We start from the raw sequence: 24,754 nt of genomic DNA, 5'->3' as shown, positions 1-24,754 counted from the left end.
CAAGGCGGCGATGGAACAAGGAGCCAAGCAGCCCCTCGCCGCGGGCAGCGCCGGGGCGGCGGGTAAGCGGCCCCCAGGCTCAGCGCAGACCCGTGGCGCGGGCCCGGGCGGCTCGGTACCGCGGGGCGCCGTGGCGCGCGCTGCGCTGCACCCCGTGATTTGCCCCCGCCCCCGCCGCGGGGCTGCGGACCGGGGCGCGCTCAGCACCTCGCCCTGGCGAGACCCGGGGCCGCACGGGGGGGGGGCGGGGCCAACCGGGGCTGGCGCGCGGCGGCGGCTGCTGCTGCTGCTAATAAAGTTGGTGTTGAAAGAGCGGCCCCGCCCCGCGGCCCGGCGCTCCCGGAAGTGGAGGCGGGGTCGGGCCGGGCAGGCCGGGATGGTGGGGGCCGCTGCAGCCGGGACCTGACTCGGTGCCCAGGTGAGTCCGCCCGGCCCGGCGCCATCGAGCGCCCCTCTCCCCAGATAGACCGACAGGCCGAGGGACGCTGCCCCCCTCCCTCCCCAAGGGGACAGGCCGAGGGACGCTGCCCCCCTTCCCTCTCCGCCCCCCCCCAAGGGGGACAGGCCGAGGGACGCTGCCCCCCCTTCCCTCTCCACCCCCCCCAAGGGGACAGGCCGAGGGATGCTGCCCCCCCCTTCCCTCTCCACCCCCCCCAAAGGGGACAGGCCGAGGGACGCTGCCCCCCTTCCCTCTCCTCCCCCACGGGGACCGGCCGAGGGACGCTGCCCCCGCTTCCCTCTCCACCCCCCCCAACGGGGACCGGCCGAGGGACGCTGCCCCCCCGCAAAGGGGACAGCTGGATGTTGCCCCTTCCGCAACCCCCTGCCCACGGATGGACTCTGCCTCCCTGTCCTGCCCCTCCCACAGGGACAGACATTGCCCCCTTTTATCTCCCCTGCCCTGGAGACAGACTGATTGACACTGGCATCCCCCAACCTCTGGGGACAGACTGACAGAGTTAATTAGGAGCAATTCCGTGTAGACAAGCCCTGAATCTGCCAACTCACCAGAGCTTCCAGCTACCACCTGCCCTGTTTAAATTACACATCTCCATACATCAGTTTTTCTCTCCTGCATCAATTGATTGTTTTGGAATCTCCCACATGATCAAATTAACACGTTTTGGGGGCTCTTCTGTCCTCTGTTCCTGCCAAATAAATTCTGGACTCTCTCCATGCGCTCTTCTCTCCCTTCCTCCCCCGTTAACAAATTCAGAACACTTCCTGCACTGCCCCTATTAATGCAGTCTGGGGGATATTAAGGCCCAGTTCCTCAAATGCATTTAGGAGCCAGCAAGTTAAAGTAGTATGGATTGGATGAATGGACTGTAAGGTGGATAGAAAGCTGGCTAGATCATTGGGCTCAATGGATAGTGATCAATGGCTCCTTGTCTATTTGGCAGCCGGTATCAAGCGGAGTGCCCTAAGGGCCGGTCCTGGGGCTGATTTTGTTTAATAGCTTCATTAATGATCATAGAATATCAGGGTTGGAAGGGACCTCAGGAGGTCATCTAGTCCAACCCCTGCTTAAAGCAGGACCAATTCCCAACTAAATCATCCCAGCCAGGGCTTTGTCTAGCCTGACCTTAAAAACCTCTAAGTAAGGGGATTCCGTCACCTCCCTAAGTAACCCATTTCAGTACTTCACCACTCTCTGAGTGAAAAAGTTTTTCCTAATATCCAACCTAAATCTCCCCCACTGCAACTTGAGACCATTACTCCTTGTTCTGTCATCGGGTACCACTGAGAACAGTCTAGATCCATCCTCTTTGGAACCCCCTATAAGGTAGATGAAAGCAGCTATCAAATCCCCCCTCATTCTTCTCTTCTGCGGACTAAACAATCCCAGTTCCCTCAGCCTCTCCTCATAAGTCTTATGTTCCAGCTCCCTAATCATTTTTGTTGCCCTCCGCTGGACTCTTTCCAATTTTTCCACATTGGAAAGAGTCCAGCAGAGGGCAACAAAAATGATCTGGAGCAGGAGTAGGCAACCTATGACACGTGTGCCGAAGTCGGCACTCGAGCTGATTTTTTCAGTGGCACTCACACTGCCCAGGTACTGGCCCCCGGTCCAGGGGGCTCTGCATTTTAATTTAATTTTAAATGAAGCTTCTTAAACATTTTAAAACCTTATTTATTTTACATACAACAATAGTTTAGTTATATATTATAGACTTATAGAAAGAGACCTTCTAAAAATGTTAAAATATATTACTGGCATGTGAAACCTTAAATTAGAGTCAATAAATGAAGACTCAGCACACCACTTCTGAAAGGTTGCTGACCCCTGATCTGGAGGATGGTGTGGATTGCACCCTCAGCAAGTTTGCAGATGACACTAAACTGGGAGGAGTGGTAGATATGCTGGAGGGTAGGGATAGGATACAGAGGGACCTAGACAAATTAAAGGCCAAAAGAAATCTGATGAGGTTCAACAAGGACAAGTACAGAGTCCTGCACTTAGGACAGAAGAATCCCATTCACTCTTACAGACTAGGGACCGAATGGCTGGACAGCAGTTCTGCAGAAAAGGATCTAGGGGTTACAGTGTTTGAGAAGCTGGACATAAGTCAACAGTGTGCCTTTGTTGCCAAGAAGGCTAACAGAATTTTGGGCTGTATAAATAAGAGCATTGCCAGCAGATCGAGGGACGTGATCATTCCCCTGTATTCGGCATTGGTGAGGCCTCATCTGGACTACTGTGTCCAGTTTTGGGCCTCACACTAGAAGAAGGATGTGGAAAAATTGGAAAGAGTCCAGTGGAGAGCAACAAAAATGATTAGGGGGCTAGAGCACATGACTTATGAGGAGAGGCTGAGGGAACTGGGATTGTTTAGTCTGCAGAAGAGAAGAATGAGGGGGGATTCTGATAGCTGTTTTCAACTACCTGAAAGGGGGTACCAAAGAGGATGGATCTAGACTGTTCTCAGTGGTAGCAGATGACAGAACAATGGGAATAATGGTCTCAAGTTGCATTGGGGGAGGTTTAGGTTGGATATTAGGAAAAACTTTTTCACTAGGAGGGTGGTGAAGCACTGGAATGGGTTACCTAGGGAGGTGGTGGAATCTCCTTCCTTAGAGGTTTTTAAGGTCAGGCTTGACAAAACCCTGGCTGGCATGATTTAGTTGTGGATTGGTCCTGCTTTGAGCAGGGGGTTGCCCTCCTGAGGTCCCTTCCAACCCTGATATTCTATGATTCCCAATGAAATCAATGTAAGTGAGGCGCACCTAAACACCTTTGGTGATCTGAGCCTTACTCTTGTCCAGGATCTGAGGGGACAGGAGCTACTCTTCCCCATGTGGTCATTCAGTTCTTTGTTATCCTACCCCTCTGGGTAAAGTCGTAGGTGCTCCAGCTTTTGCCTTCTTCACTCTCACTCCTTGTAAAAGTAGTAGTGCCTTTGCCACTCATTCCTTGTTCTTCCTCTCCTGTTCTGTGGGCTGCTCTCTGGTCCTTTCTCCTCCCTCCAGAGAGGTGAAATTGGTGGTTTCCCATCCTAGCTTGGCTCACTTTGCCAAGCAAGATTTATATTTCTCCTAGGTAAGTGGATATTTCAGGACCAGATTTAGACGCTACTACACCCAGTGCATTCAAGCTCTTTGCATTTCTTATCAGTATAATATGCCACAAATATGATTTGTGATTTTTGTAACTTTATTATTCAATTCTTTGCTATATTTTGTTCTTTTCAGCATTTCCGTTTTGTTCTTGTTTAATGCCTTCATTTCTCTTTCTGTGCATCATCATTACCTAATTAATGCAATGGCATTTTGAGTTTCTAAAGTTTGGCATATAAATCACAGCCTGGATCCATACTACTTTCTCCCCAGATTTTTGGAAAATAACTGCTTTTACAGGTGTACTATCTAGATTTGCAGGCCTAAAATGTTTCCCTGCCTGTCTCTTAGCACATCCATTTATACTACACAATAAAGTGAAATTGCTGGTGCACGAATCGGGCACGTTTTACTTTACCGCTTGCTCACAAGAATGGAGCATACAGGTACAGAGCTGAAGTCTACACAGCAAAATCTCTCAAGTCCCTCATGTTATATTATGATTAATGTTGCCTTACCGGCCTCCTTGACGCCTCCGTTGGCTCTATTTTTGATCTGACCACATTACCTAGCCTTCAAGTGGCTCATCCTTCTTCACTATAAGTTCATGCTTCTTAAGACTATCTTTAAGGCCCTACTTAACTGTGCCTCTTCCTATTTTTCTACTTTTAACTCAATTTGCTAACTTGTATGAAAATGGCAAACTGCTTTGCCTTTACTAGAATTTTACCTTGAGATAATCTAAGTCAAGTTACTAACGTAGGAACACATCCGTTTTCCTCCAGTGAAGTCAAAGTCTTACAGCGTGCGGTTTCCCCAGGCCTTGGTCCTGACCTACCAAAGAGAAATTTGCTCTAGAACTACCAGTGGTCTTGCATAAGTGCCTTCTGGCTGTTTAGCATATTGATTAGGTTTTGTGTTTGTAATTTTCAAGCACTAACCTTTATATGCCTTTATGCAATGGATGTCCATAGTGATGTATCACAGAAATCTTCACTAATTCCTTTAAGGGAAGACTGATGTAACAAAATGATCATTTCTTATCTTAGGAGCTGTGGCTGGCCCTCTGTATCTATCCAGATGTTTAAGGTTTGTCTACACTGTGGAGACTATGCTAGAATAGCTATAGCCATAGCTATACTGGTATAACTCAATAGTGTAGATCGGGGTGGGCAAACTACGACCTGGGGGCTTCATCCGGCCCTCAAACTCCTGCCAGGGAGTGGGGTCTGGGGCTTGCCCACTTCGCGTGGCTCCCAGAAGCAGTGGCATGTCCTCCCTTCTGGCTCCTACCCGTAGGGGTAGCCAGAGGGTTCTGCATGCTGCCCCTGCCCCAAGTACTGCCCCCACAGCTCCCATTGGCTGGGAACCGCCAATGGGAGCTGCAGGGGTGTCACCTGCAGATGTGGTAGCATGCAGTGCTGACTGGCTGCGCCTACGTGTAGGAGCTGGAGGGGAGGACATGCCGCTGCTTCTGGGAGCTGCTTGAGATAAGTGCTGCCTGGAGCCTGCACCCTGACCCCCTCCTGTGCTCCAACCCTCTCACATTCCAAACCCCTCGGTCCCAGCCTGGAGCACCCCCTTGCAACCCAAACCCCTCATCCACAGCCCCACCCCAGAGCCCTCACCCCCTTCTGCACCCCAACCCACAATTTCATGAGCATTCATGGCCTGCCATACAGTTTCCATACCCAGATGTGGCCAGAAGGGGTTTTCAGTCAGTCTAGGAATACCACCTCCCTGAGCAATGGTAGCCAAACCAATGGAAGCATTCTTCCATTGTCATAGCTGAATCTATTCAGTGGGTGAGGTCAGCATAGCTACATCCTTCAGGGGTGTGTGAGTTTTTTCCCCTCCACACCCCTGCCCAACGTAGCTATGTCCTTCTAAGTGTAGACCAGGTTGTAGGGCTTCACCACCTCACGGTGCACTTTCTAAATGGGGGGTTAGGTCAATTTAACTATCTCAGGTGTGTGGATTTTTCACACCTCCAGCAATGTAGTCATACTGACCTAATTTTCTAGTGTAGACTAGGCTTTAGATGGCCCTCATCACCATATATCAGAGTGGTGTGTCTCCATCCACTATAGTTATTTGGAATGCTGGCAAGTGTGGAGGAGGGCCTGGTGGTAGTGTTGCAGCAAGACTGGAGATTTCGTATTATCCCTCCCTACAAGGGGGTAGTCCCCTCTCCCCTTTCTGCAGGGTCAGAACTGATGAGAGGATTCTTTTTTAATGCAGTACTTAGCACCTATAGAATATTAGCTTCCAGGGATATGCAAATACCCTCTAATGCTTGTAATTACTTAAGAGTCTGTGACCACCCCACCCCTGCAGGAGACATTTTCTGTGTAATTCTGTGGAGGCAATGACATCAAGAAGTGGTATATTTTAGTTGATTAGCACAGTAAAACTTCACTGGAATCAGAGTAAAATCTACTGAATGCGTTAAAACAATTTTGAACTTTCTCTACTGTAATCACTTGCACTATAACTTAATGCACTAAAAGCCATCTCCTTTGTATTTACACCTGAAATTGTCTCAAGTTGTCCTGAGCACCATAGTGAAGCTGACCTAAGTCTCTATGTAGGTCGTGCTACCTCAGTGGAAGAGTTCTTCTGTCAACATACCTACCATCCCTCGGGGAGGTGGATTAACTACACCAACAGGAGAACCCCTCCTGTCGGTATAGATAACATCTACACGAAAGTGCAACAACTGTGCAGATATGCTGCTGTAGCCTTTCAAGTGTAGACAAGCTGTCAGTAGGCTACCACTTGGCTCTACATTTAGTTGTAATTTGAAACTTTTGACTGTTTTGTGACTTAATCAGGCACTTTTGAACTGTAGTGACTACTCTTATTTTGATGCTTGTGTTCCAGGTTGAAGATAGCAGTAATGCTAACGTTGGCAAGCAAACTGAAGCGGGATGATGGTGTCAAAGGGCCCCGTACATCCAACCCAGCTTCTGATTCTACTCGGAGAGTGTCTATTAGAGATAAATTGCTTGTTAAAGGTAATTGATCCTTATGTTTAAAAGATTTGCTGTCCCATTAAATATAGTTACTTCAACTGACAAAACTAAATGCTGTACACAAGAGTTTATATCAATGTTTTTAAAAGGGCTTCCTTACATCACAAGGGTGTTGTGAAGTTAAATGCATTAAAGATTGCAAGAGACAAGATGGGTGAAGTAATGTCTTTTATTGGACCAACTTCTGTTGGGGAGAGAGAGATGCATATGACAATTACAGATTTTAGGCACTTTGAGATCTACTGATGAAAAGTGCTATATAAGAGCTATGTATTAATACTACTATTACTGTTATTTGGAGACACATTGCTGTGCACTGTACATTATATAAGCAGTAATCTCCAGATCTGAGATTCAACCACTGAAATGTTAAGTGGCTACTAGTAACACAAAGTTTGAACTTAGGTGCAAGTAATGCCGGTCCCCCCCCCCCCAAATTCTGTCAATAGACCATTCTTTTATATTATTTAGTGCTAAAGTCCAGTGTTTGACAGCGCAGTCATCAAATAATCAATTGTGATTATATGGTGACAACATTAGTATTACTGAATAAACTGGACAAGAAGATCAAGTTGATTCAGAAGGAAAATATTTGTTAACAGAAATACAGGTAACTGGCTATGACAGGAAAGCACGTTCTGAAAGTGACTATGGAGGTAGTTCTCAGTGACTTCTCAACTATGATTAAATGAAATCTTTGAACATTAATATCTTTGAAATGAAAAAAATAGCTAGTTCAGCTGATAATGCTATGGCCTATTTCGGGGCAATGGAAAGTTGTGGGTAAGAAATGTAGATTTAAAAAAAAAAATGTTCAGCAGCACATCTTACTGCAGCGAGCTGGATATCAGTCTGTGGGAAGATCCCCTAGTTTCTGCAGATTTCTGCTACAGCAGGCTAAAAATTTTGCAGCAATTCTGTGTAAATGGGGAAAAAAGGCAATGACCAGTGAACTAAATATGAAAATGAATAATAAAATCAGTATAGCATTTTTATATTAAAATCAATCATTTTCCTGCTGCCAAATCTTGTGGTATAGGATATTGCATTTAAAATCTCAAAGCACTTGGCATTTTGAGGGTGAGATGTGGCTTAACTCCTCTTTTCCCCATCCTTGCAACACTACACAGCTTTTCACTACCCCAGGTGTTCCACCGCATATAATAATGGATAACCTGGTTAGGTTGATGTTTTTGCTAAAAACAATTAGTGAATTTATCAGTGTTGACCTGTAAGTTGTCATAGTGAAGTTCCGTGGTCTGTTCAAATGCAACTGTTCATATTTCTCAATCCTATTGTTTCAGGATTACTTGAAATTGACCTCAGCACATCAGTTTATATTATTTTTGTGTTGGGCATGTTACTTCTGAACCATAGTGCTAGAAACCTGTGTTTTAAAATGAAAGCTTAGATTCTGTCACATAACAGCACAGCAGTGAATCAATTTGTTGTAAATTTTGCATTTTCCTGTAGTCATGTCCTATCTTCCTTCATTTGTGTAGCCGGGTGGGGGGAGGTTTCAATTCAGGTTACAGATGCTTGTGACCACTGTTCAGCTCTCTAAAAGCTTGCCAAGAGCATCTAGCTGAAAGAGTTAAAATGTGGATTAGCTTTGCTTTGCAGTTTAGCTATAAGTGTGGTTTTATGTGCCCTGTGTGTTAAAGGAAAATGGTGATGATGTATAAAGTACATTCTAATTACTTATAATACAAAAGAGTAAATACTATATTTAAACCTTTCATTTTCTGTCAGATGAATTTTCATAGCACCCTTCATGGCAACAATGTACTTTAATTACAAAAATGTAGAAATATATATTCATATTCTTCCTCCTGCATTCAGTGGGAAAGTGATAAAGATATAGCCATTGCTGTAACCATCACTAACAAACTTTAATAAACCGAATGTTAGGCAAGTTACAAATCCCAAATTGACAATTGAAATTAGAACTAAAAGCAACAAGCAGACAAATCTCAACCACAGCAACCAGTTATTAAATAAAATGAGCCTTATGTCAGCACCAGAGTTGAACTGGTCTAGAGGGAGAAATTCTGGGGGATGGGTGTGCTGGCCATCAAGGGAACTGACGTCAGAACAAACAAGCTGATCTTAACTATTGCTGTGGGTACAGGTGGAGAGAGAGTCTCAGGTAATTGGGTCCTGGAAGATGTGAGGCTTAAAAGATGATGTGCTAGCACATTCATTGCACAGATCTTGTCTAAACTAGGTACATTTCTGGAAAGTTTCCCACAGTTAACATTAATTCAGCTGACCGGGTGTTGTCAGTGTGATGAGCCTTAGTGTAGATGGGGTTTCAGCTGTTGATGTGGTTTTCACACCCTATTATTTAGACCTGCAGGGAGCAAATTTTAATTGACAGGGAACTAATAAACTGTGTTGGCAGCCAAAAGCCTGTATACACTAGGGCTTCTAACATTGCAAACAACAGTTCAATTGAACCAATGTGAGCAATGGTGAGACATTCTTCAAAATTCTTTCTATTTTAGAGGGGACAATGATGACTCACCCTGTACTCAACTTCAGGCAGCTGCACTATGCTCAAGCCAAAGCTTCTGGGTGAATTTTATGGGGAGCCTTAAGTAAAAACAATTACCTGAATTTATTTAGCCTGGAGGTTTTTCACTTACGGATGTCTGTTGCACAGTATGTCAGGAAGGAGTGACCAGTCTCCTGGGAATTGTGTACATTAAAGGTAGTGATCCAATTGGTTTTTACTTCACGCGTTGTCTACAGTGCAGGAAATAAATACTCCCTCTTTCCAATGGGTGTCAGCAAGAATTGATGTTGAACCAGTGCTGAAACATGATTTAGCTGTGAGCGTAGATAGGCAGGAACAAGCAATGTTCAGCACCATTTTCCTTGTCTTTACTGTGACAAAGTTCCTCCTCTACCTTGGTGGGTCCTGTACTTATTGGCGGATTTACTCGCCTCAGAGATTCACCATGTGGGTCAGGAAACAGCCCAGAGACCTTCCCCTCCGGTAGAAGCCACAGTCCAGGTCAATTCACTCCTGTGTCTGATCAGGAGTTGGGAGGAACCCAGGCCCACCCTCTACTCTGGGTTCCAGCCCAGGGCCCTGTGGACTGCAGCTGTCTAGAGTGTCTCCTGATACAGCTACACGACAGCTGCAACTCCCTGGGCTACTTCCCCATGGCCTCCTCCCAACACCTTCTTTATCCTCACCACAGGACCTTCCTCCTGGTGTCTGATAATGCTTGTACGCCTCAGTCCTCCAGCAATATGTCTTCTGACTCTCAGCTCATAGTGCCTCTTGTTCCCAGCGCCTCATATGCACACTACAAACTGAAGTGAGGTCCTTTTTAACTCAGGTGCCCTGATTAGCCAGCCTGTCCTAATTGATTCTAGTGGTTTCTTCTTAATTGGCTCCAGGTGTCCTAATTAGCCTGCTTACCTTAGTTGGTTTCAGCAAGTTCCTGCTTGTTCTGGAACTGCCCCTGTTACCTTACCCAGGGAAAAGGGATCTAATTAATCTGGGACTAATATATCTGCCTTCTAACACTCTCCTGTAGCCATCTGGCCTGACCCTGTCATAATATATATATAGCTGAACCAGTATTAAACACAATTCAACTGTATCTGTTACCTGTTGCTGATGTTTCTTGTCAGTTACAGATATGTTTTGTAGTGCAGACAAGGCCTCAAAATCCAGGAGTAGAGATGAATCCAACAGGATACCCAGACTGTAAAGTATTTTGGTGATAGGTGGGCATTCCTTTAATTGGTGCAGATAGTCTCAGCCCATTCTACTAGATGTTTTACACTTTCAACAAGATATCACTTCAATCTTGACATGATAATCACAGCCTGTTCATTTTCACGTAGGTGTCTATTTTGGCCAGGCTTTGGGGAAGGAATGAAACAGTAGAATCTGTGTTTGGTGAGAGAAGTGAAACTGGATATCATTAGCATACTAATCACACTGCAGCCTAAAAAATATCTAGCTATCAGCCAGCTGTCACAAATAACCCAGATGCCATTTTGACCATCTGATGTGGATTGGGACATAGCTGGCCAGGGGTATGGCCCCTAGCTTGATTTTTAAAGGTTTTAAACACTGTGTACACTAAGTGCAAACTATTTTAAAGAGCACTTAATTAAAACATTCTGGATAGTGGTGCTTTCAAGTTAGCACCTTTTTTCTAATCTAGATGAGATCTTAATGAGTTTGAATACCACATATGAATGAGATGGTAACTTTAACATCTAGTAACTTAAATATCACCACTAACTCATTATTTTAGCAGAATTATTCTTGTCAGCTAGGGATTCCCAGAATCAGTTGTTCTGGGATGCACTGGTGGATATAGGAGTTTAAGATGGCCTCTCTAACTTAAGTTTTAAAAGGTTCTGCTAAAAATAAGGGGGCCTCTCTCCTATCCTTTTGGTCACTATCTATCTGTAGGCTTGCCTTTGACCAATCCCCTGTGCAAACGTTAATATTATTAATGCTAATACAAGTCATGGATAAGGCTACGATTATGTCACAGAAGTCAGGGAATCCGTGACTTCCATTGACCTCCGTGATGTTTTCTGCCCTATGATTGGCGCTCCCAGCCAGCCCTGCCCACGCAGCTCCCAGCACCTGGCTTGGTGGGGGGACCCTGCAGCTGACCAGCCACAGCGGGCAGGGGAACCCCAAGCTCCCATGCACTGCAGTGCTGGGGGACCCGAGAGCCCCAGCAGCAGTGGGTGCTCAACCCGCCTACCCCTTTTGTCAGGGATATTTTTAGTGAAAGTCAGAGACAGGTTACAGTCAGAGACAGGCTTCCCTGAATTTTTGTTTGTTGCCCGTGACCTGTCCATGACTTTTACTAAAAATATCCATGATGAAAACTTACCCTTAGTCATGGACTAGAAGGACCCTGTTGTGCTAGGGATTGTACAAACACAGAACAAAAAAATGGTCCCTGCCCTGATGATCTTACAGGGGGAAATAATTCTATGGGAGTTCGGGATGTTGTTTTCCAGCTGTTATCCTCTGCCCACTGGTGGCTACTGTCATGGCTGATAAGCAATAATTGATGACTGCTTCTCCCTTGCCAATTGCTTCTGCAATTGATGTAGCACAATTAAGAGCTCCATAATGATTGCCAGGTCTGGGAGCCAAACAGGAGGTATACACAACATCTGGGGAGAGGAACAGATCAGAACTTGGCGAGATCTGCAGCCTAAAATCCCAGAGAGAGACTGTTCTTTGGGGCTTTCACTGAGGTAATATGATAGAAGAGGATCAGAAACAAAGTCCAGAGTTGGAAGAATTGAGTGTCTGAGAGAAGAAGAGAATGGGGAGTAGTAGTTCAGGCTGTGCGCTCCTCAAGAGAAGCTATGAGGGGAAAAATGGAGAGAGACCAAATAGAAACTAACATAAATTGAAGGAGAAATGCAGAGATGAGACAGATGTACACAGTGGGGATAAAGAGTGATGGAGGGAGCAGGCTGGGGTAAATGAAAGAGGGCAGAAATAATTGTCCTAAAAGGTGCTCGGCATTTTTGTCATCCTCCCCATTGAGGAATGCTGAATGTAACATTCTTGCCATAGCAACTTGTCTTAGGTCATATCTATGCTACAGAGTTTTGCCGGTGCAAGTTATGTCAGCATACAGCCACCGCAGTTAGTATATCACTTGTGCACATGCTACTTGGCTCCTTGCATCGGTGCAGCATGTACTCACCAGGAGTGCTCATGCTGATGCACGATGCAGTGCACCATGGATAGGTGCCTGAGTGTGCAGCACTGTCTTTTGGGTAGTTTTGGCAATGCATGGTGGGACAGAAATGACTTGTGCAGGGGTGTGTGGGAGCAAGGGGTGAATTTCCCATAATGCAGTGCTCTCCATGCCATAATATCTCTATCCCATCATTTTCCTGCCTATTTTCAATTTCCTATGAACCCAGCCATGACTTGTCACTGTCCACCATCTCTGACAGAAACATGGAAACTGCACAGCTCTGCACTGCTGTCGTGTTTCAAGCACAGGATGCATGATCCTACGGTATTTGCAGAGCCTCAAGAAGAACCATAGGGAACATGACAATTTCTTGGCGGTCAGTTGGCGGTGCAACATAGCGAAAACCAATTCAGGGTGGTTGGTGGGGTTCATGGAGCAGCTGCAAATGGTGGAGCACCACTTCTGGGCCCAAGAAACTACCACTGACTGGCGGGATCGTATCGTAATGCAGGTTTGGGATGACGCACAGTGGCTGCAGAACTTTCAGATGCACAAGGCCACATTCCTAGATCTGTGTCCTGAGCTTGCCCCAGGAATCCACCTCGGACACCAAAATGAGAGCTGCACTGACAGTGGAGAAGGGAGTGGTGATCCAGATTGCTATCAGTCAGTAGGAGGTCATTTGGAGTGGGAAAAATCCACTGGCCATTGTCATGCAGGGCCGGCGCTTCCATTATGCGACCATAGGCGGTCGCCTAGGGCGCCAGGATTCGGGGGGCGGCATTTTGTGCGTGCCCCACGGGGCGCACGGGAGGTTCCGGTTCCGCTCCTGTCGCGCCGCCGAAGAAGGACCTTCTGCTGACGTGCCACGGAAAACAGCGGCAGGCAATTGAGCAGCTTAATGGGTGCCGCTGTCGCCTGCGGCATTTCGGCGGAGGGTCCTTCTTCAGCGGCGCGATGGGAGTGGAACCGGAAGCTCCCGCGCACCCCGTGGGGAATGCACAAAATGCCGCCCCCCGAATCCTGCCTAGGGCGCCAGAAACTCGGGCACCACTCCTGTTGTCATGCATGTATGCAGGGCCATTAATTGTCCCCTGCTATTCAGGACTGTGATTCTGGGAATGAATAGGACATAATTGATGGCTTTCCAGCTATGGGTTTCCTGAATTATGGTGAAACAATAGACAGCACATACATCCTCATTTTGGCCCAGAGCCCATGCCACAGAATACATCAACAGAAAGGGCTACTTTTCCATAGTTATGCAGGCGCTGGTGAATCTCGTGGGATTCTTCACAGACATCAGTGTTGGCTTGTCAGAGAAGGTACATGACACTCACATCTTTAACAACACAGGATTGTTCAGAAAGCTACAAGTGGGAAACCTTCTTTCCCACAGATGGATTATTACCATAGGTGATGTTGAAATGCCAAGAGTGATCCTGGGGGACCAGCCTACCCCTTTCTTCCCTGGCTCATGAAGCTGTGCACTGGCCATCTCAACAGCAGCCAGGAAAGATTCAACTACAGGCTCAGCATGTGCAGAATGACAGTCGAATGTAAGGGCACTGACATTGTCTACTCACCAGATTGGATCTCCGTGTGAAAACAATCCCAAAGGTTATAGCTGCCTATTGTGTCCTGCATAATATTTGGGAAGCAAAGGGGGAACACTTGCTGCAGGGGTGGAGAGCGGAGGCAGAGCCGCTGTCTGCTGAGTTTGAGCAGCCAGATCTAAGGGCTATCAGATGAGCTTAGCAAACAGCTATGTGGCTCAAGGAGGCTTTGAAAGATCAATTTAACAGCAAGCCAGATTATGTGCTGTGGTGTACTGTACTCAATCTGGGATAGCAGTTTGGGAGCCTGTTACGAATTGTGTGGTGCTTGCTGCACATCTGTGTTTATATCAATGACCATACACGTGGTGGTGGGGGGGGGGGGGGTTGCCGTATGTTTGACAACTATAGTGTTTGGCAGTGATCCGGGGTGAAGTGAATGTACTACTTGGGAGCTGGGTCCCCCATGATCCCTACTGGCATTTAATGTGCAGTGAGAGCACTACTTTATAGTTTATAAACTAATAAAGATGAATAACTTTAAAAACACAAGCATTTTATTCACTAACAAAAACTGATTCAAAAAATAATCTGACGAACTTAAAAGTTAAATACATTTTCACTTAAAAAAATGTAGGAACCTTAATTTAATAAACCAGAGGAAGGAACATGGATGTCCATTGTAGCTACACATACATCAACTGTTGCTCTCGTAGGTCACTGTAGGTAAATCTGTTGTTGTCCATGCTTTTCCCTGGTGTTGAGTGGTAGGGGTAGGCAGGCTGGCCCTGAAGCCATGAGGAATGCTGAGCGGGTGTCAGCGGATTGGTTTGGAGCAGGAATCAGGTCTAGCAATCGGAGTCCGAATGTCAGAGAAAAGGGTTGAGACAGAGTTGAAGTCAGGAGTCAGAGCCGAAGGCTGGAACTGGATTACCAGGAGTGAGGAGAGGGAGGAGCAAGGTTGGAATAGGATGGGAACAAAGCTGGATGCAGGGCAGAATCTGGGCTGGAGCAGTGGAGGAGCAAAGCAGGAATGGGGCTTGGAGAGTCGTAAGAATGGCCATACTGGGTCAGACTAAAGGTCCATCCAGCCCAGTATCCTGCCTACCGACAGTGACTAATGCTAGGTATCCCAGAGGGAGTGAACCGAACAGGTAGTGATCAAGTGATCTCTCTCCTGCCATCCATCTCCACCCTCTGACAAAGAGAGGCTAGGGACACCATTCCTTACCCATCCTGGCTAATAGCCATTAATGGACTTAACCTCCATGAATTTATCCAGTTCTCTTTTAAACCCTGTTATAGTCCTAGCCTTCAAAACCTCCTCAGGCAAGGAATTCCACAGGTTGACTGTGCGCTGTGTGAAGAAGAACAAAGTCAAGCAAAGGGCGGCAGAGTGTCCTTTGGCATGTGCATAGAGCAGCCAGCAAGCTGCTGCTGCTAGGTTTAAGAATTGGCCTGCTGGCCTCCTCAGCCAGTTAGGCAGGGCAGTCCATGAGGCAGCCTAGCTGGTTTGTTAGGGCATCAGAAGTACTGAGCAGGCGCAGCTGAGGGCCTTACTCATGACAGAAGGGATGTAGGGAGGCACTATATTGCGGTTCTTCACAGAATGCAGTGACAGTCAAGCCAAGGATTGTTGAACCTTGAGCTTTGCAAGGGTCTGCAGCACCTGAGTTTGGTGTCGGAGAAGCCCCATTATGCTCTGGTGCATCTTCCTCTCCCTTACCTGTGCCTTTCTCCTGTCCACTCTTTGTCTCTATACAGTCTGCAATATTCACCCTCCAGGCCCTCTGTTCAAGGTGTGATGCAGCCCAGGCTTGCAGGGTCTTGCAGAACACATCCTCCCCGATCTTCTGTTTTCTTGTCACCTGGGTCAATCATTTTGCTGGTGTGGAGGGAGTCCCCCTCAAGGCCACAATGGCTGCAGCTACAGATGAAACACACCAAGGTTCCATTGTCAGGATAGTAGGAACAAAAGGTGAAATTTAAGATTCAGAACCCTCCTCTCACCCCCTTCTCTTGCTCCCTTAGTTAAACAAGACAATGTTATCGACACTTCTGCTTTGGAGTTCCTGATTCCCAGTGCCACACTCAGCTTAAGCCATGGTGAGAATGATCCACCAGGGGTTAGGGAAACAAGGAGGAAATTGCTTGGTTGCATGGAACTGAGTATAGAACAATGGCACTGAATATCAGCACCATTTTCCACAGGAGGTGGTGTTAGCTGATTCCTCACCCCTGAGAGTAACAATGGCAGAGAGAACTTAGCTGCTGCTGGCATCCTGAAGCTGCTCGACCCTGTATGCTTCTAGCCTGTGTACTGCAATGGTTATCACCTCCTGGTGTGGGAAAGTGTCCTACCGCGGAGGAAGAAATAAGTCTGCCATTCCTAGAAACCTTTGGGAGAGGATTGCAATGTACCTCCATGGAAGTTTCATTGAGAGCTCTGAGAATTCAAGGAAGAGACATGCACATAAACTGTTTCACATGGCCTGTCCTGCCTAACTATAGGTGAATGAAAAGCTGATAGCAACTCTGTTTCTGTTGTACTGCTACCTCTTCTAGTACGAGAAAATTAATAAAAGGCAAAAGCTGCATCCTGCTAAGTTGGGAGTGCCGTTCTTGTCACGAAAAATTTATCTACACGCTTACCCAAGAGTCCTTTCCCTACACTGGGCTCACCTGGCGGGACTGGTAAAACTGTGATCAAGTCAAAAACAGATCCTGTCCTTTATACTCCTCCTCTTCCTCATTATCTGCCACTACCACCTCCTTATTGTTCTCGGCAGGGAGCCTGTGACTCTGGTTCCTTGGAGGTATCAACAGTGGTGTGCGGGGTGGTGATAGGGTCTTCACTATCCAACTCATTTTAAAAGCAGCAGGTCTGCGGTTGGGCACCAGATTGTTGGCCTTTCTGGCCTTCTACTATGCCTGCAGTAGTTCTTTTGCTTTCACATGGCACTGCTGCTGTTCCCTGTCTTACCCCTTCTCTTGCATCACCCAAACAAACTGCTCATAGATGTCTGCATTTCTGTGGCTGGTTCACACCTGTGTCTGCACAGCCTCTTCTCCCCACAGGCCCATGAGATCCAGTATCTCCTGTCTGCTCCAGGCAGGAGCGCATCTGGAGCATGATCATCTGGGCAGATGTGCACAGCACTGGAGAGCAGATAGAGGTGTGTTCACCAAGCTGGACAACGAAAAAAAAAATCATTTAAAAAACGTATGGGGGTTTTAAATGTGGGGAGGTGTGGGGGTTCCAGTCTCCATGACCTTGTCAGTGGAACTCACAATTGTGACCAGCGTGGACAGTGTCGGGCATTGTGGGACAGCTGCTTGGAGGACTGTTAGGGTTGATGTAAGTAATGCAGTGTCTACACTCAAGATGTGTTGACCGCCATACATTGACCATGGCTCTGTGCTGCAAAGGGAGGTGGTGTTACTATGTCATTGAAATGGGTTACTTATATCAGTGAGAGACAGATTTAAGTGTAGACACGTACATAACTAGGTCAATGTAAAGCAGCTTATGTCAACCTAACTTTGTAGTGTAGACCAGGCCACATACTCTTGCCCCTTCTACTTAGCCACCTGTGTCCTGTTCTCCCCATCTGTTCCTTGAAACTGACAAACTGTGAGCACAGGCTAGTTTTCAGAGACTGGAAACATGGCATTTATAACTTTTCCTGTTCAGGTTTTTGAAAGCCATCAACTTCAGCTGAAAGAGAGAATTCACTTTTTGGAATTACCATATTTTCATTTTTTGAAGACCAGCTTTTGCATGAGTCATGACTGCTGATAGTGCCTGATTGTTCAAGATGGTCAGTGCTTCTCAGGACTGGGCCAAAGACAGATTGTTCTTGAATGATTTAAAGAGCCAGGGGACGGCAAGCAAAAATACTGTGAGAATTAAATTTTATAATAGTTAAATTTATTTAAAAAAATAACATGCCAGAGTGTCAGTGATAGAAGTATAATGTGTATGCTTATGGGATCATAAAGACACTTTATTCAGCTGCGTTTTTTGAAGTACATCAAAATCTTACTTTTCATCACATGTGCTCTCGTATATTTCATTCTGTTGAAGAGAGATTTGCAGCTTGAAATCTAGTCAAATATTAAAAAAGCAGAACTAATAGTTCTAGGTCCTGTGCCTGCCCCATAGGCATCCTGATGAGAGAGAGACTGACTGACTCTGTTCTATTACTTTGTGAAAGACTCCCAAAACTGGGAAGTAAAAGAGAAAGTGCAGGTAAATGCATTATGTGAATAAACTGGGAAAAACAGGGAAATTAGTTTTTACTCTAATCTTTTAGTTACAGTAATCCTAGTTGTTACTCATAACAATAGTAAGCAAGAAGATCAAAGGGTGTGATTGAAAGAGAGAGAAACACTTTATATTTCCATAGCATTGTCCATCTAAGGATTGGAAAAAAGTTCAATTATGAATTCATATATCTTCTGTTATGTTCACAACAGGCCTATTTCTGAAATGGTCACATAAGGCATTGCATGCTGAAAAGGGAATATGTTTTTATGGATTCATAGCATCATCTTAGAGTGAAATGGTGCTTATTTGTGAAGAAAGATAAGCTTCAGGGTAAATTAAAGATCAACCCTTAATGATGGTGGAATTACATGAAAGTATGTGACATATACAGTAAAACCCACATAAATTAGTTATGGTAAGAAGAATTGGAAGAAATCCAAAGGAAAGTATTGTCAAGACTTTCTAGTGTTTAACTTATAAAAGAGAGATCTGCTCTGATTAGGGTGACCAAATGTCCTGATTTTTGGGTCTTTTTCTTATGTAGGCTCCTATTACCCCCACCCCCTGTCCCGATTTTTCACATTTGCTGTCTGGTCACCCTAGCTCTGATACATTATCCAATTTTAATTTTAGTCCTTATTTGTACCTAATTTTCATGTGTGCATCTCTGTGGCACAAGTAAAGTGACTTGTGCAAGGTTGCATATTGGGGTTTTTTCCTGGATTAGAGAGAGAGAGAAATTTCTGGCTTCCATGCACATTTAGCCTGCATGGCTTATTTCATTTAGTGCTGCTAGTTTTCTGATAATTCGATAGGCAACTGTTATATTGCATATAGAATAAATGTGTGATTTGACAACGTTCTCTTTAAGGTAAGCATTTGGAAGAGAAAGGAATAAAGTATACATCTTTTAATTAAAAATGGATAGTATTGGACAAAATCTTTTTCAGACTTTACAAGTTCTCTTCATTTGTAATACCAACCTACAATTTAATTATACAGCTTGGGGGAGCAAAACATCCATCTGCCTTGAATAATAGAGTTGATACAGTATTTAGTAAGAAGAATGAAAATGGAAATGTCAGTGTCACTGTTCCGTTACTGGAACTGGGATATGGAAAGTGGAGTTGCTTTGTCATAAATGTCAAGATACATATCTTGAACTCAGGCAGGATCCAAAGATGTACAAAACAAAATGCACTTTCCCTATACGGCAGGGGTGGGCACATCAGGGTTCTGAAATTGTATGGAGGGCCGGGTAGGGAAGGCTGTGCCTCCTCAAACAGCCTGGCCCCTGCCCTCATCTGCTCCCCCCTCACTTCCCACCCCCTGACAACCCCCCTCAGAACCTCCAACCCATCCAACCCCCCCCCCCCACTCTTTGTCCCCTATCCAACCCCCCATCTCCTGACCGCCCCCTCCCTCACCCCCAGAACTTCTGCCCCATCCATCCCCTGACTACTCCCTGGGACCCCTGCCCCTTATCCCCCTCCGCCCCCTTACCATGCTGCTCAGAGCAGCATGTCTGGCAGCTGCACCACCCAGAGCGCTAGTTTCACGGTGAGCTGAGGCTGCGGGAGAGGGGGGACAGCAGGGGAGGGGCTGGGGGCTAGCCTCCCTGGCCGGGAGCTCAAGGGCCAGGCAGGACAGTCCAGCGGGCGGGGTGTGGCCCACGGGCCGTAGTTTGTCCATCTCTGCTACTCGGTCTAGTAAAGAGGGATGGAGGGGAATCTCATCATAGGTAAATTTGTTGTGAATGTAGTAATTTTGCGGGCTCCATTCTGAGCTTCATGCTCATGCATATATCATATCAAGATTATGCTTTGTGTCCATATCCATACCACTGGGGAATTTTTACAGTGGGGAAGGAAGAATTTACTGGTTAAAACACCCTGCTTTTATGACTGACTTTATTCATGTTTAACTTGATTTTTTTTTCACATTTGTTATTGTAAATTGTTTAAAGAAGATTAATCAATTTGGAATTGACTCTGAAGAAGAGTTAATGGTACATTCAGTTTCCACAACTGCCACTCGGTTATCGTTCCCCTCGACTCCATTCCAACCAATTTTTGTGGTTTTAGAATCATGTTCCAATTTTTTAAATGTTTTCCACTTCCTTGTGTGAAAGACTTATGCAAACAGGAAAACATTGTACTATGCATGGAAAACAGTGAAATGGACTATAAGCAGAAGTAAACAAATTGAGAAATGGAGAGAGATTTCTCTCCAGTGTGTTTGTCATGTGCCAGGTCTTGGAGAACCCTTAAATTTAATGTCACAAAACTTACTTTTCCTTAAAGAGTTGTTGTCTGAACAGTTTAGGTTCAGTACCAAAAATATATGTAAAAGCCTACGGTCAATAGAAATATTTTTGTGAAATCTAAAAAAGACAATTATATATTTTAAGTTAAGATTTAAACATCTGTTCTGCATTGTGGGAAGCTCATATATAGCAGTAGTCGATACTTGTAACAGTACATATATATTTTCAGATTTTTAAAAAGGGGGTTGAATTATAGTAATAGCTGCTTCTAATTGTGTGAGGCGTTGTATTTTGAATAGTACTCTCCACAAATGAAATTGGTTTGAATGTCCAGCTAGTTGCAATGTATATATGTAGAACATCAATAGAGTAGTAAAACATCAACAGAGTTCTAGTGGTATTTTTAAGGTTTTGGTTAAAGTATTGATTATTCTTGTATTTTACTTACAGCAAAGAAAGAGAGATGTAATAAAATGGGGGTTTGAACAGGAAGTTTGTTACAAGCTGAGATAGGGTATGGCATTTAGCCTAACTGAATCATCAACTTCAGATGCGTTCTGCATATAGTAACGTGTCCCACCTGATAAGTTTGACAAACACTTCAGTATTTAGCCTTAAAGCAGATTAATTTTTAAATTAATTTACAGTAATTTATCTCTTAGCTGTACATTCCTAATGTAAATATCAAGTTGGAATGGTTTCTTAAAGTAGAGGTCAGTGTGATACATAGAGTTTGTGTAACCAGGGCACTGTAAATGTCTTCCTTGCTGCTGTTAGATCTCATAGTTGCAGGTTTAGCAATCTACTTATGTCTTCCCTTTTGTCATTCCTATAATTACTAGACTAACTTTATCAGTGATTCTCAAACTTTTGTAAAAAGAACAGGAGTACTTGTGGCACCTTAGAGACTTACAAATTCATTTCAGCATAAGCTTTCGTGGGCTACAGCTCACTTCTTCAGATGCATAGCCCACGAAAGTTTATGCTGAAATAAATTTGTTAGTCTCTAAGGTGCCACAAGTACTCCTGTTCTGTTTGCGGATACAGACTAACACGGCTGCTACTCTGAAACCTGTCAAACTTTTGTATTGGTGACCCCTTTCACACAGCAAACCTGAGTGCAACCACCCCTATAAATTATAAACACTTTTTTATATTTAAAATATTATAATAGGGCCCTACCAAATTCACGGTCCATTGTGGCCAATTTCACGGTCATAGGATTTTAAAAATCATAAATTTCATGATTTCAGCTATTTAAAACTGAAATTTCATAGAGTTGTAATTGTAGGAGTCCTGACCCAAAAAGGAGTTGGGGGGAGGGGTCGCAAGGCTATTGTAGGTGGAGTTATGGTACTGCTACCCTTACTTCTGCGCTGCTGCTGGCGGTGGTGCTGCCTTCAGAGCTGGGCAGCTGGAGAGTGGGAGCTGCTGGCTGGGAGCCCAGCTCTGAAGTGAAGTGAAGGGCCAAGGCACATTGGTTTTTTTGTGACTTCAAAGTCAGAAATAAACAACCTCCTGTAGCAGCTAATAAAACCATGCTCCAAGGGATCTTGAAAAGCATGTCTTGTCCTCTGTTCCCTCTAAGCTGTGCGGTCGGGCAGCTGCTCAGGAGAGATTCAGGTGCTGCGCAAGATGTGCAGAGCATGCACATCCAGCAGCATGTGCCCCTCCCCCCGTTGCTTTGTAGCCACATTGCTTCTGCAATTGCCCCTGGGACCCTCCAGTTGGCTGTGCAGAGTGGGGGGTGTCCCTTTTCCCTGCCACTGTACCCCATCTCTGCAGATCAGTGGAGAGGGGACAGCCTGGCTCAGGACTTGGAGCTGCTGAGATCTGAAGGACTCCAGCCTCCAGGCAGTGAGTGAGTGAGTGCCTTTCTTAAAGAGACAGTGCATGGTCTCTGAGACTTCCCCAGCAGCCAACACACACACTGTCTCTCTCTCTCGCGCGCGCGCACACACTCACTTCCCAACACATACTTGTATTATTGTTGTTACCTCTTGGTACTTCCTGCAATGCACATATATTCTCTGTAATTTTATTCTTTTAATGTGTTATTTTAGTATTTTGACTTGTCTGTGCATTTCATAATTTTTATTTCTCTTTTATACTTAAATTTAATTCTTTGAGTAGTGATTTCTAAAATGCCTAACCTGTCCTGGCTGGAGTAATTATCCCTGTGGTAACTTTTTAAAAATATAGATTATATCTAGGTTTTTTGTTTCTACTGGTGGCACACATCTGCACATACCTCGGTGCACATAACAAAATTTATTCCGCACATGGAAAAAATTAGAGGGAACACTGGTCTTGTCCCACCTCACAGTACATGCCTTTGAGGAATGCAGTTGCCATTGGGATTCTCCTTTTCCTTCTTTCCTGTAAACTCAGTATCTGACTCTTTCCACAAAGTAATTCTTAGTAAATAGCTATGGTCTCATTGATACTCATAAAATCAGGATTATGATTACTGAATAATCAGATCAAATCATCCAAAAGTAATCACTTGCTGTGACATTTGACTTTTGTAAGACTGCATTTGCACTGTATTGTGCTCAGAAATGTAATTATCTGCATACTAAAGTGTAATGTATATGTCCCTGTGCCTTTCCTGTGAAGGCTTAAAGAAAAATAAAAGCCGTCTTACACAGCAGGGTGTCACACTTTTGGGTTGTGGGAGGTTTGCTCATTCGTAAACTCATAATGAATGCCTGAACATAACTAGAGAGACAAGGTGGGTCTTTTATGCTATCTTTTATTGGGCCAACTTCTGTTGGTGAAAGAGACAAGCTTTTGAACCACACAGAGCTCTTCTTCAGGTCTTTGACCTGAAGTAGAAGACCCAAAGAGCTCTGTGTGACTTGAAAGCTTGTCTCTCACCAACAGATGTTGGTCTAGTAAAAAGATAGTATCTCACCCACCTTGTCTTTCTAATATCCGGGAACCAACAGAGCTACAGCAACACTGCTATGAACATAACTAGAAGTCCTAAGAATTTTGTCTACAGAAGAACCCCTAGTAATGTTTTAGGATTGCATCAGTTCACAATTTAAATAGTGTAGTGTAAGGATCTGTTTTCATTATACTGTGAAAACATATTAATATAATCTAATTCCCAGTATCTATTGAAGCCAAAAGAGTTACAAGGATGCATTAGTCCAACGACTGATAAATATTCAACTCAAAAAGCTCCACTCTGAGAATAATTTCTGTCATGAAATGACAGAAAATACCTTACAGAAAACAGGGAGGGTGAAAAGCCCAATTTTAATATTAATTGTAGTAAAGCCCACATGTGCTGGAAATAGCCCTTAAATATTTCAAAACTTACTTTTCCTTAGAGCCACTATCAGATCAATTTAGGTCCTGAACTAAAAAGTTTATAAAAGTTTAAAGTCAATAGAAATATTTTTGTGAAATCTAAAAATGAAAATTGTATATTTGGGTTTGGATTTAAACATCTTTCCTGCATTGTTGGCAGACAAATATGTAACTATTGTGCTAGACAGTGAGTGAGTCAGAAAATGAAACTGCGGTAATTAGTCTGTTTTATTACCTTTCCTGGATGAAATGAAAAAGGTATTAATTTATTTTCAAAAATATATATATTTTTAATATTTAAAAGATTTGCTGAAAAAACAGAAATCTTGTGGGAAGGACTAAATATAAATGAAATTGAAAACAAGGAAACTGTGCTGAGACTTTGGCTTTATACAGAGTAGGTGGGATGGAAGGGTGAAAAAATTGCTGTACTTTTTTTCATCTGACCAACAGAGATTGCTGCACCGAATACAATCATCGGCCTGTTTGTTTCTTCCGGGGGTGTTCTTTACTCCTCCTCCTGCTGGCTTCCACCAGCAAGGCAGTAGACAACATGGCAGCAGCTTTGGGGGCGGGAAATGGTTTGATGGAGATGAAAAGGGACATCTGTGTTGGGTGAGGGGCTGCAACAAACTAAGCAAAGAGAAGATGCAAAAGGAAGAAGGAACTGGAAGAGGGAAACTTAGGAAAGGAGTGTGACTGAAAGGATCCCTGTATTCACATGCTAGACTGTTGTAATAATCTTTGTACAAACTGGGCCTTGTGAGATATGGTTTGAAAACTAATAACTTGCTGGTCAATAATATGGTGAAATGTACTGTATGTAGCAACATTATATGTAAAGTTATTAATGGCCCCTGTGTGATAATGATAGCATATGTTCAAACCCTGACTAGGCAAAGTTGGTAAACAAGTCTATCTTAAATAAAGGAATGTGTGTTGACCTCATTTTACATATAAATAGTAAACAAGGTCCTTGAGAAAGCAGGAGGGGGAAGTGGCAGGAGGCAAGGCAAATCTGCATTTCAGCATACACA

General features: G+C 44.6%; 1 protein-coding gene across 5 annotated transcripts in view; it reads left to right on the top strand.

Moving 5' to 3' along the window:
• The first annotated feature begins 254 nt into the window (after positions 1-254).
• UBE2F (ubiquitin conjugating enzyme E2 F (putative)) overlaps positions 255-24,754 on the top strand; it is a 128,917-nt gene continuing 104,417 nt past the window's right edge. For 2 of the 5 annotated variants that reach the window (XM_039495852.1, XM_039495854.1), the window contains exons 1-2: positions 264-418; positions 6,442-6,575. In XM_039495852.1, coding sequence (XP_039351786.1) covers positions 6,489-6,575 — 87 coding nt within the window. In that variant the 5' untranslated portion in view covers positions 264-418; positions 6,442-6,488. Of the gene's footprint in view, positions 419-6,441; positions 6,576-24,754 lie in introns of all 5 variants that reach the window. The other 3 variants (XM_039495851.1, XM_039495855.1, XM_039495853.1) reach the window with 3 other exon arrangements.

This window comes from Mauremys reevesii, linkage group 11, assembly GCF_016161935.1.
Source record: "Mauremys reevesii isolate NIE-2019 linkage group 11, ASM1616193v1, whole genome shotgun sequence".
NCBI classification, from domain to species: domain Eukaryota; kingdom Metazoa; phylum Chordata; order Testudines; family Geoemydidae; genus Mauremys; species Mauremys reevesii.
This window is presented reverse-complemented; position numbering and strand designations above follow the sequence as displayed.